The sequence below is a fragment of the Garra rufa genome, chromosome 1 (assembly GCF_049309525.1).
Source record: "Garra rufa chromosome 1, GarRuf1.0, whole genome shotgun sequence".
Classification (NCBI taxonomy): domain Eukaryota; kingdom Metazoa; phylum Chordata; class Actinopteri; order Cypriniformes; family Cyprinidae; genus Garra; species Garra rufa.
Window position 1 is genome coordinate 11351348 of NC_133361.1, and position 12250 is coordinate 11363597.

Below are 12250 nucleotides of genomic sequence, written 5' to 3' on the forward strand. Positions count from 1 at the left end.
ACAGGTTTGCACACACTGCAGGAGGGATTTGGGCCCACTCCTCCATACAGATCTTTTCTAGATCTGTCAGGTTTCGGGGCTGTCGCTGAGCAACACGGAGTTTCAGCTCCCTCCAAAGACTTTCTATTGGATTTAGGTCTGGAGACTGGCTAGGCCACTCCAGAACTTTGATATGCTTCTTACGGAGCCACTTCTTGGTTTTCCTGGCTGTGTGCTTTGGGTCATTGTCATGTTGGAAGACCCAGCCACGACCCATCTTTAATGCTCTGACTGAGGGAAAGAGGTTTTTGCCCAATATGTCACAATACATGGCCCCGTTCATCCTCTCCTTAATACAGTGCAGTCGTCCTGTCCTCTGTGCAGAAAAACACCCCCAGTGCATGATGCTTCCAGCCCCATGCTTCACTGTAGGTATGGTATTATTGGGATGATACTCATCATTCTTCTTCCTCCAAACACGGCCAATGGAGTTAAGACCAAAAAGTTATACTTTGGTCTCACCACAGGACTTTCTCCCATGACTCCTCTGGATCATCTAGATGGTCCCTGGCAAACTTCAGATGGTCCTGGACATGGGCTGACTTAAGTAGAGGAACCTTACGTGCAATGCAAGATTTTAAACCATGGCGTCTTAGTGTATTACTGATATTAGCCTTGGAAACGATGGTCCCAGCTCTCTTCACGGCATTGACCAGCTCCCCCGGTGTAGTTCTGGGCTGAATCTTCACCATTCTTAGCATCATTGATACCCCACGAGGAGAGATCTTCCGTGGGGCCCCAGTCCGAGGGACATTGACAGTCGTCATTAGTAGGGTTGGGCATCGTTTTGATTTGAACGATTCTGATTCCGATTCCGATTCTTCCTTTCGATTTCGGTTCTTTTCGATTCTCAATTCCGATTCTTTGTGGGCTGAGTCAAAACATGTCACAGGCTCATTTGATTTCACAGAGGATAATTTTATTTTGATTCAATATGAGTTTTAGTTTTAGGAGCTGCAGCCCATGTAGGAGAAAATTAGGAATACCTCTGCACCAGCCCCAAAACAGATTTATATATGCAGAACTTGCACCCTGGTCTGGACTCTCTGTGCATGACGAGACAGTGGACCTGCGCAGCACGTAAAACATGCTACACCCCTTAATTTGTACATCATGCAGGCGTAGGTGTTTCGTTATATTCGTAGTGCATCCTTCCATGCAAGATATCATTTTGTCACATGTGTTGCATGTAAAAACACAGGAAGAGCGCGCTCTCGCTGAACGCAATTTAGTCCATCGCTCTTTTACTTTGTGGATAGTAATTTTGAGTCGTTTGTTCCGCGGTTGTCCACAGCCTATCGTTAAACATGTCTATCGCATTTGTGGCACGAAAATTTTCACGCAATCGTGCTGCTTGTATGAGGAGGTTTGCAAGTTACCAGCTGAAGTGCAGCAAGGACTTTGCAGCTTTGATTATGGACTATAAAAACGCTGATTACCTCGCAAAAACGCGACATCACGCGTCCTGTTCCGTGCTCCAGCACGGTTAGCGCTCAGAATGCATGCTAACCGCGCCCGAGTCCAACTTTACCTTCCCACCTCTTCCAAGCGGGCCAGGGCCGGCTAAACGAGCCGCGCCCGGGCACGGCTCGGAGCACTCACACTAGTCAAACGAACCTCGCTTTGGTGGTCAACGCACTTGGGCACGGTTCAAACTGCCTAGTGTGAGTACACCCTTAGTGTGAAATAAAGCCACACTTTTGAGCGCCGCTTACCGTTCTCCATAGCTGCAACTGAACAAGCGCGCGGCAAGCATTTCCAGAAATACGGTGGCCACAAGGGAAACCAAAACTTGCGTGTTTGGAACCGATGATCGGAATCGAAAACAAATTTTATAAACGATTCCAATGGCATCGTTATTTTTTAAACGGTTCCAAGTTGGAACCGGTTCTCGATGCCCAACCCTAGTCATTAGCCTCTTCCATTTTCTGACAATTGCTCCAACAGTTATTCTTTTTTCACCAAGCTGCTTGGCAATTGCCCTGTAGCCCTTTCCAGCTTTGTGAAGGTCTACAATTTTGTCTCTTGTGTCTTTTGACAGCTCTTTGGTTTTGCCGATGTTACTATTTAGACTTTGGCTGATTGTGGAGTGCACAGATGTCTTTATGACAGCTAACGACCTCAAACAGGTGCTACTCATTTAGAATTGAGTGTAGCTGGACGATTTAAAAGCAAAATAACAGGTCTTTGAGGGTCAGAAATCTGGATGATAAGCAAGTGATCAAATTATTATTTGACATTAGTAATTCACAAATAAATTGTTAAAAAAATCATACAATGTGATTTCCGGGTTTTTATTTTTAGATTCTGTCTCTCACAGTGGAAATACACCTATGCTGAAAATTGTAGACCCCTCCATGATTTCTAAGTGAGAGAACTTGCAAAATCACAGGTGATCAAATACTTATTGACCTCACTGTATGTAGTCAAACGCATAGCAAAAGATTCGTAACAGTTTCAATTTTGTTCTGAAACCTGCCACACTTGAGCGCACTCGCCACCAACTGGACAGGGGTGGGAATTACAGCTATAAATTACAATAGATCACCCTTAGAGTAATCTGTCAAAGTGACGGACAGCCTTCAGATTTTTCAGCATGTCTTAACATGTGCTTCTGAAGGGTTGTTTTACGTGTAAAAGACTTTCCACACTCAGAGCAGGTGAAAGGCTTTTCCCCAGCATGACTTAACAGGTGATTCTTAAGGTTTGTTTTACGTGTGAAAGTGCTTCCACACTGAGAGCAGCTGAAAGGCTTTTCTGAAGAGTGAGTTACTAAATGATCATTAAAGTGCCCTTTCTGTGTAAAACTCTTTCCACACTCAGAGCAGCTGAAAGGCTTTTCTGAAGTGTGTGTTAGCAAATGATTCTTTAGGCTTACTTTATGTGTAAAAGTCTTTCCACACTCAGAGCAGCTGAAAGGCTTTTCCTCAGCATGAATTAACATGTGATTCTTCAGGATTCCTTTACATATGAAACTCTTTCCACACTGAGCGCAGGTAAAGGGCTTTATTTCATCATGAATTAACATGTGAGTCTTAAGGTATCCTTTACGTGTGAAACTCTTTCCACACTCAGGGCAGCTGAAAGGCTTTTCTGAAGTGTGAGTTGTCATGTGATCCATAAGGTCTCCTTTTTGTGTAAAACTATTTCCACACTGAGAGCAGCTGAAAGACTTTATCCCAGTATGAATTAACATGTGATTCTTAAGGCTTGCTTTACGAGTGAAAGCATTTCCACACTCAGAGCAGGTGAAAGGCTTTTCTGAAGTGTGAATTAGCAAATGATCCTTGAGCTGCCTTTTCTTTGTAAAACTCTTTCCACACTCAGAGCAGACAAAAGGCTTAATTCCAGCATGAATTAACATGTGATTCTTAAGGTTTTCGTTACATGTGAAAGTGCTTCCGCATTGAGAGCAGCTAAAGGGCTTTTCCCCAGTATGGATTCTCATGTGTTTCTTAAGATGTCCTTTCTGTTTGAAAGTGTTCCCACACTGAGAGCAGCTGAAAGGCTTTTTTGAAGTATGACTAACCAAATGATCCTTAAGGTGTCCTTTCAATGTAAAACTCTTTCCACACTGAGAGCAGCTGAAAGGCTTTATTCCAGCATGAATTTTCATGTGATTCATCAGGCTCCCCTTCTGTATGAAAGCCTTTCCACACTGAGAGCAGCTGAAAGGCCTTTTGACGTCTGTTTGATCGCTGAAACTCACTGATGTTTCTCCATCGAGATCACAATCTTTCTGACACTGATGTTTCTCCTCCACCTCAGTCAGATCTTGTCTTTCTTCTTTCACTTCCTTCAGGCCTAAAATGAAAACATTAAAGTGATGAAAATCAATTGGGAAATAAAGGGAAAACATTTGTGGACAGACTAAACCATTGTCACAACTGTCCCCGTTCACACAGATCTATGGTAACAACTAAAACTTCTAAAGACAAAAAATATGATTGAATAAACAAGGTTACTTTCATGTTGTGACAATGCTGTTGGGTATATCTTAAAGCAAGGCTCGAAATTGCAACCGTTTTGGTCGAAAATGCTCCCGAAATGTAATATGTGTGACCCCAAAAATATATTCGGCAAATAATTGTAATTGTTGTGGTGCAACCTCTTCATTTCTTCAAAGAACAGAAAGTTCAGAAGTCTCACATAACATTATAAATGTCTTTATCATCAATTTAAAGCCTCCTTACCAAATAAAAGTAATAATTTCTATAACCAGTTATTTCTATATCAGAATGATTTCTGAAGGATCATCACCCCTAAGAGGTAGGCCTACATATTAGTACCTTAAGGGTACGAATTACTAAGGCACTTAATATGTGCCTATTAGGGGTAAAATGGTTTACCAATGTCCTTTTAAGAGTATTAATCAAGTGGCAAGCTGTTGTACCCCAAAAGGTAAAATTTTGCCCCCTTTTTTTCTTTGTAGCCTGGATGAGTGTTTTCCAGCCTGAAATTGCACCAGTTTCATGAGGTGCACCAGTGAATGAATGAAGATTAAAAACCAACCTCCGTGTTCCTCGTGTTTTATTCTTATATATTCTGGTTCCTCTTGTTTTATTCTCCAGGGTTCTGGTTCACTCGTGTCCTCCTCACTCTCCTCTTTAACAAACACCATCTTCACTGCAGCAAATATCAATTCAGCTGATACTCCTCCAGATATTCCTGAGAATATTACAGATATGTATTGACCTGATCCAAAAACTGTATTTTTTTATTTTATTTACAGAAACAGCATTTCTAACCGTTTTTATTAAAACAGCATCACTACATATCAACAGAGAGGGAGGTTAAACTGATCGTCTTCCTCTGATGTGTAATGGTGTTTGGCAAACAAATGTATGTGTTTTAGCGCCACCCGCTGCACTGGAGAAGGGAAGGGAAATAATACGTCTAGAAGGTGCACTGATTTGTTTTCCTGGAAAAAGCCGATCTGCACACATAAATGTAAATAGACTAAATAAATGGATTTGAACTCGAATGGTATTTGATTAACACCAACAGTGTTTATGAGTGAGGATTAGAATAGAAAAACGAAAGAAGTCAAATATTTCAGTGACAATCAGCGACCCTTGCTCAAGGATCCTACATTAGTCGTGGTACTGTGGATGGAGAGAGCACTCGTTATTCACACGCTGAGTGTCAAACCTGCAACCTTTGGGTTACAAGTTTGATTCTCTAACCCAGGGCTGCTCAACCCTGCTCTTGGACCCTGCTGAAAAAACAGCATATGCTGGTTAGGTATGTTTTGGTGCTGGGATGCTGGTTTATGCTGGTCCTTTGCTGGTTTATGCTGGTCATGTTGCTGGTCAAGGACCAGCATAAACCAGCAAAGGACCAGCATTAACCAGCTAAGGACCAGCATAAACCAGCAAGGGACCAGCATAAACCAGCAAAGGACCAGCATATACCAGCTAAAACCAGCATCCCAGCACCAAAACATACCTAACCAGCATATGCTGGTTTTTTCAGAGATCTACCTACCTGCAGATTTTTGTTCCAGCCCTGCTCCAACACAGCTGTCTGTAATTATCAAGTGCTACTTAAGAGATTAATTAGGTGGTTCAGGTGTGTTTCTTCAGGGTTGGAGCTGAACTTTGCTGGATAGTAGATCTCCAGGAACAAGGTTGGGCACCACTGCTCTAACCATTAGGCCACGGCTGCCCCCTACTGGTAGGGGACGTATCAGATAATAAACTGATAAGAACAGATACTACACTTGATCTTAGCCAAAAGGCTGAGAATTGATTGAAGCTGAGGAAAGCCGAGAATTACTCCCTCAATTCGGTGTGGCATGGAGGTGATCAGTCTGTGGCACTGCTGAGGTGGTATAGAAGCCCAGGTTTCTTTAACAGTGGCCTTCATAGCACAGGTACATCTCGGAGATGTTTATTTGAAGTCTGCAATTACATCTGCAAGGTGTTTTTTTTTAGATTGTTTGGTCATCTGCAATAAGTCTTTTGGATGTTTACTATCAGATGTCAAATAGATGTCTATTAGATGTCTTCATGATTTAGAACCGATGTAAAATGGACATTATACAGACAACTGCCGGATGTTTGTACACATCAGGTGCTTTCCGGACCAAGCGATCTTTAACATGCATCTTGCAGACAGACATCAAGTTCTAGTGCTGGTATCAAAATAGGTCATTTCCATACCTAAACTACATATTTTACAGTCACTGTTATGCACATTGATCACAAACACAGCCAAAACTCTTCTTACCACAGTAGCCATCCTTCACAAAACTAATATCTACCACAGTTTTATCACAGGAAGAATGCAAAATGTTTCAACACAAGCAGTTCAGTCAAATGGAATTTATGCAATATTTCAACTGCACGGGAGAAAATCAGTCCGCCGCAACTGTTTAAAATCAGCCCAATTCCTTGAAGGAAAAAAAAAAAATTGGGAACCTTACATCCAACACCAGCTGCATCCAAAGCGATTTAAATACTCTGCATACTGATAACGACGAGATAAAGAAAACAGTCCCCCACAAGGCTTTAATACAAAAACACACACAATGAATGGTGACTGTAGAAAGCAAAAGCCAAATACCAGACATTTTGGGGGATTTAGGAATCCCGAACGGACGTATTTTTTTAAAGTCAAAAAAAAAAAAAAATATATATATATATATATATATATATATATATATGTCCAGGGAAAAGAGGATGTATGGTGACCCTATAGTCATCATTGAACACCGCATGACAACAAAACCTTGAAATGGAGACTTTCTCTGTTCTTAATGCACCATAGCTTACAACACAAGCTTACAGAAAAAAATAATGACCAGTAAATTAATATTAATATGACAGAGAAAATCAACACTTTCATTAAAACGTACAAGGTAAACTCTAACAAAAGCAAAGTAGTGCTTGAACTAGTGACAAATGGCTCAGTATTTGCCTGTTTCAGCCTCATTTTGACTGTCTGGAATTAGTTCAGATGTAAGTACCGCTATTCCAGCAGTAAATTAGATCAGTTCACAGTGTCATGCATCCTTAGTGTGGACAGAGAATAGTTTACTTTGAGGCTCGACACTCTCTGCTCATGCTGCGTCAGATATCACATCTTCTGTAACCTGCTGCTTGTTATGTGCTCATCACAAAAGTACTTTTTTTTCCAACGTTTTTTACATTTTTCACCCACAGCAGAAATGTTGTTGAGTGTGATTGTTTATGATGTCAAACTGGACTGGTGGCCTGCTGCTCATTCCCTCCATCAGTAACTTCCCAATTCAACAGCGGCGTCACTACAGTCATTTCTTCATTTGCTTGTTCAGTTGTGGACTCTGAAAGAAAATCGTAGATTTTTTTTTTTTTTTTTTACTTCAGAGGATACAAAAGATCTTTATAATCTTTGTTCTGTTCCTCACAAACAGCATATATACACGCATTAATAAAGTCTACTCACCAGTGACAGTCACATTGAATCTTCTGAATGTGGTCTGCTCGCTGTTTATGATTTGCAGTTTAAAATGTCCAGAGTCTGTGATTCTCATGTCCCAGATGGTCAGAGATCCAGTCTGCATGTTTAGCTTCAGTCTGTCTCCAAATTGCCTTCCGATACTCGTTGTTCCTGAATCACTTTTAACAACGAGACGGTTTTGAGCTCCAAATGTCCACAGTATCAGATCATCCGTCTGAATCTCAGCCGCAGTCTGGAGAAGGGCAGAAGTTCCCTCCTTCACTGACATCGACTCCACTTCATGTCACCGCAGCACAGAAACAGAGAAACACAGAAAAACAAGCGATCAGATGAATTGTGTTTGCATTTTCAGTATCACATACATTTACATGAGATCTTTAAAAAAAGTAATGACTAATGCTGTAAACTATACAGGGAATCCTCTTGGTCCACATACATTTTTTTGATAAAATAATCAACAGTTAAACAAACAGTTGTAAACACACTTTTAAAATAGTTTAAAATAGATACTTTTGTTATTACAGTCAGTTAAATATAAACGTGTAAACAACTGCGTCATTGATTCTGCGTCATTGCAGAATTATTTAAATGTTGTCAAAACTACACTGTAAAAAGTTTTCACCAGTTTCAACTTAAAAACTTAAGTTTAGCAGCTGCCTTAAGATTGTGAGTCATTTAAACTTACAAGATATATCAACTCATTTTTTATTGTAATAAGTTAAAATTACTTGTAGTTTTAAGCTGATTTAACTTAAAAACTTTAAGTTTTTAAGTTGAAACTGGTGAAAACTTTTTACAGTGTATCTACTTTTACATAGATCTATTAAAACACCAAAACAAAACATTGCATTATTCTTTGTAAAGAAACACTATGTGCCGATAGACCGAACATGTTATGCATGTGTATGACGACACTTTTTTCACAAATTTGCATTTTTTTTTATTTTTTTTTCAAAAAACTTGCAGTTTGAAACCCAAATGTTTGCTTTTGGATAAATGTAGATGTAGCCTTAGAGATATACTTACCATTGACAGTAAGAATGAATCGTATGTGTTTGGTTTTTATGGTGCTTCTGCTGCTGATGTTTAGTTTATAGAGTCCAGAGTGAATGGTTCTGACGTTACTGATAGTCAGATCTCCAGTTCTATTATCCAGCATCAGCTTGCTCCTGAATCTCCCATCAGCACCCGCAAATATAGATGGTCTTCTCCCTCCACTGATTTCTGCAATGCGATTGTCCTCAGCTTCATAGAACCACTCTATCATTTCATTAGCATTTATTTCAGTAAGACCAGTGCGTAGAGTTGGAGAATCTCCCTCCGTCACGGTCTCCTCCTTCTCTTCAGCTGCCACAGCTTCACACAGAAACAATGAAGAAAAATGTGTTCACGAGAGTCAAAATCCCTTTTAGGCAAGTCATTTTCTTATGACTTTGCAGGAGTGCATTGGTAGAAAAACTCAAGCTGACACATGGGAGACTTAAAATAATTAAAGAAAGTTCTACCAAGTTTGGAGGAGATGGAAATCTTGTTTAAAGTATATAATACTCACCCACTTGCTCTTTTAATTTTGAAATCCTGCGGCGATAGTAAATCAGACCCAAAGCTGCAGCCACAAACAGCAAAACAGGAACTAAAACACCAAAAGTGATTCCTGCTATAGCACCTGAGGAAAGACCTGGATCTGGGACAGCTATAAAGAGAGGCATTGAAGGTCTTAGTCAATGTAATAAACTGAAATTACTTCTAATATGTGATCCTGGACAACAAAACCAATTTGGCCGAGATACATCTATTTGAAAATCTGGAATCTGAGGGTGCAAAAAAATCTAAATATTGAGAAAATCACCTTTAGAGTTGTCCCAATTAAGTTTCTTAACAATGCATATTACTGATCATAAATTACATTTTGATATATTTATTGTAGGAATTTTACAAAAAATCTTCATGGAACATGATCTTTACTTAATTTCCTAACGATTTTTGGCATAAAAGAAAAATTAATCATTTTGACCCATACAACATATTTTTGGCTATTGCTACACAAATACCCCAGCGACTTAAGACTTAAGGGTTTTATGGTCCAGGGTCACATATATGCTTGCAATACCATATACCAAGACTGGCTCTTTCTTTTTCTCACCATTGACAGAAAGAAGAAATCGCTGTGAGCTCTCACGGCCTCTGATCTGGAGCTCATAAAGTCCGGCGTGTTCAGTTCGGCTGTTCTTGAGAGTCAGAGATCCATTCTTATTCAGCTGCAGTCGATCTCTGAATCTCTCATCAGCACTGTTTAAGGAGATTTCACCTGTTTCAGTGTCGATTTTAGCTAGGAGGATTCCTTTATCTCCAAACCTCCACACCATCAGAGCATCTTTCTGCATTTCAGTATCAATAAGTAGAGTGACAGGATCTCCTTCTGTCACTGATAATGACACAGATTTCACTCCGTCCGTCTCACCAGCCACTCCTGCAAAACAAGCAGAATATTAACAAAATGTTTTCTACAACTTTTCCCATCATGAAATGCAAGTGTGGTGTAGGATCTCAGAGTGAATCAGACAATTCAAGTGATTCGATTAGAAGTGTGGAAACACTTCTACAGTTTTAGTCAGTTTTGGGGCAAGTAACCAAGATGAACACTGCAAAAAACGCTTTTCTAGCTTAGATTTTTTGTCTTGTTTCCAGCCATAATATATTTTAAAAAATCTTAAATCAAGGATTTTCTAGATGAGTAAAAATTATTGTCTTGTTTCAAAATTAAGCGCATTTTTGCTTGAAACAAGCAAAATAATCTGACAATGGGGTAAGCAAAATAAGCTTGTTTTCTCTTTGAAATAAGAGTTTTTTTTTTTTTGCTTACCCCATTGGCAGATTATTTTGCTTGTTCTAAGCAAAACTCACTTAATTTTGACTTGGTTTTTTTCTGAAACAAGAAAATATTTTTTTACTTGTCTGGAAAATCCTTCTTGATTTAAGAATTTTTATATATTTTGGCTGGAAACAAGACAAAAAAAATCTAAGCTAGAAAAGCTTTTTTTTTTTTTTCCTCAGTGAATGGTCAAAGGCATGCACAGCATGACCATCACATGCAAATCCAGGATGGAAATCATGAGCTAAAGACTTCCTTGGACTGCCTTCCCTAGGAGACGAGGACCAGCCAGAGATTCTTTCTATATTCTTTTGACCTTTTTGTTCCTTACAAAACATCCTTATGGCACAGAAAACAGTCTTTCCATACATGCACCTAAATGGTGCTAAGAGGACTTATGAGCAATGTATCATTTCTATGCATAACTATCACTTATGTAAACCACACATTTGTCTGTTGTGTTCTAATCACTCATTGTGTATGTCCTTTTCAATAACTATTGAATAGCTTAAGGGTTTATATGCTTCTGTAATCCAATTCTTTGTAAAATGCATTATAGTCTTGTTATTGAAATCACGTCCAAATTTTACTTTGCAAGAGCAGGAAATTCAAACCATAAGATAGTATGTTGATTTATGTTTTGGTGGGGAGAAAAATAGCAGTATGCCGAGTTAAGACAATCTCCTATTGGGATGTGTCCAAAAGCTGAGTTTAAAAACTCGGGACACCATAAAATTTGGCTTTTAGCTTTTAGTTTGGCCATTGCTTTTTGCCATCACTTTTGAACTAGTGCATTTATTATAAAGTTTAATAGCCTCATTGAGAGACTCAATGCAAGGTTAATCAGATGATTAATGGTTGTTCAGGTCTAAGCACTTGCCCATATTGCTATAAATGTGGGATTTCATATTCTCACTCTTCTAAACTTTCAATTCTTTCCTCACTTTCGCTCTTTCTGCAACCTGTGTGAATGCATGCGTTTATGTGTTAGATTAGTGCATATGTCTTCCAGTAAAATCTTATTTTTAATAGAAAAGAGAAGTAACTTGTAATTTTTGCTTACAAGTTAATGTCTTTAACTGCCGATCTTGCTAATGTGCTAATGAATAGTGTTTTCACTATATTCTGGATAGTAATGTCCTTTGCAGAGTTGCTGTTACACGGTTCGCTCAATGAATCGCGCCGACTCTGATCGCCATAGAACAGCGATTCTGTTCAAATTCCCTATTGAATAACAATTAATTCCATTTGAGCTAAATTGACCTGTTTTTCCCTTACAGTGGTGTAAAATCTGGAAACCCTTACCCAATAACCGCAAATGTATGCTCTGAATCATGAAACCTGAATAACCATAATTACTAATCCTGCGTAAGTATGAATAGTCATTCTAAAGCCTGGATTATTTCACACTAAGTCAGAATTGTGAGATTTAAACCTTAGTTGAAGCTCTGATTGGCAGGAAATGTAACGGTTAAGCAATGGAAACGATTTGGTCCGACAGTGGATGAACAGCTTATGTTACAGTGAGATACTTGAGATACTCACCAGTGACAGTCACATTAAATGTCTTTGTCGTAGTCTTTTCTCTGGAGAAGGTGAGTTTATATTGTCCCGAGTGTCTGATTCTGGTGTTTGTGATGGTGAGAGATCCAGTCTTTTGATCCACCTGCAATCTGCCACTGAATCCAACATCATCGGTGACCAAAAATGAGGTCAAGTCATGCTTTCTCTTTACTTGAGATATGAGAGAGTCTTTATGCCCGAACATCCACAGTATGGTATCGTCATTCAGTAGTTCAGAAAGGTTAGTGTGTAGAGTGACAGAATCTCCCTCCATCACTAACACTGACTCAGATTCATCCGGCTCTGTAGCAGAGACACCTGGAAAACAAACAC

At 39.4% G+C, this 12250-nt stretch overlaps 2 protein-coding genes and 1 pseudogene across 2 annotated transcripts in view; all 3 read right to left on the reverse strand.

Annotated features, from left to right (window-relative positions):
- Positions 1 to 12250, reverse strand: part of LOC141331173 (uncharacterized) — a 28114-nt gene that overhangs the window by 11742 nt on the left and 4122 nt on the right. The window contains exon 3 of the mRNA XM_073836117.1: positions 2515 to 3716. Coding sequence (XP_073692218.1) covers positions 2603 to 3716 — 1114 coding nt within the window. The 3' untranslated portion in view covers positions 2515 to 2602. The remainder of the gene's footprint in view (positions 1 to 2514; positions 3717 to 12250) is intronic.
- On the reverse strand, positions 5664 to 5791 carry LOC141347289 (U2 spliceosomal RNA; annotated as a pseudogene).
- On the reverse strand, positions 6459 to 12230 carry LOC141330815 (uncharacterized). The gene is made up of 6 exons (XM_073835578.1): positions 11900 to 12230; positions 9626 to 9952; positions 9035 to 9175; positions 8509 to 8838; positions 7468 to 7758; positions 6459 to 7345 (listed from the first exon to the last, which is right to left on the reverse strand). The coding sequence occupies exons 1-6, from the start codon at positions 12189 to 12191 to the stop codon at positions 7239 to 7241; spliced, it is 1488 nt and encodes a 495-aa protein (XP_073691679.1). The 5' UTR covers positions 12192 to 12230; the 3' UTR covers positions 6459 to 7238.

Bases quoted from the DNA above. Each gene is read 5' to 3' on its own strand.
- LOC141330815 (XM_073835578.1), bottom strand. From the start codon at position 12,191: ATGGAGGGAGATTCTGTCACTCTACACACTAACCTTTCTGAACTACTG. The intron at 9,176-9,625 runs GTGAGAAAAAGA...CTCTCTTTATAG, and splicing joins ATTTCTTCTTTCTGTCAATG to CTGTCCCAGATCCAGGTCTT. The intron at 7,346-7,467 runs GTGAGTAGACTT...ATTTTCTTTCAG, and splicing joins ATTCAATGTGACTGTCACTG to AGTCCACAACTGAACAAGCA.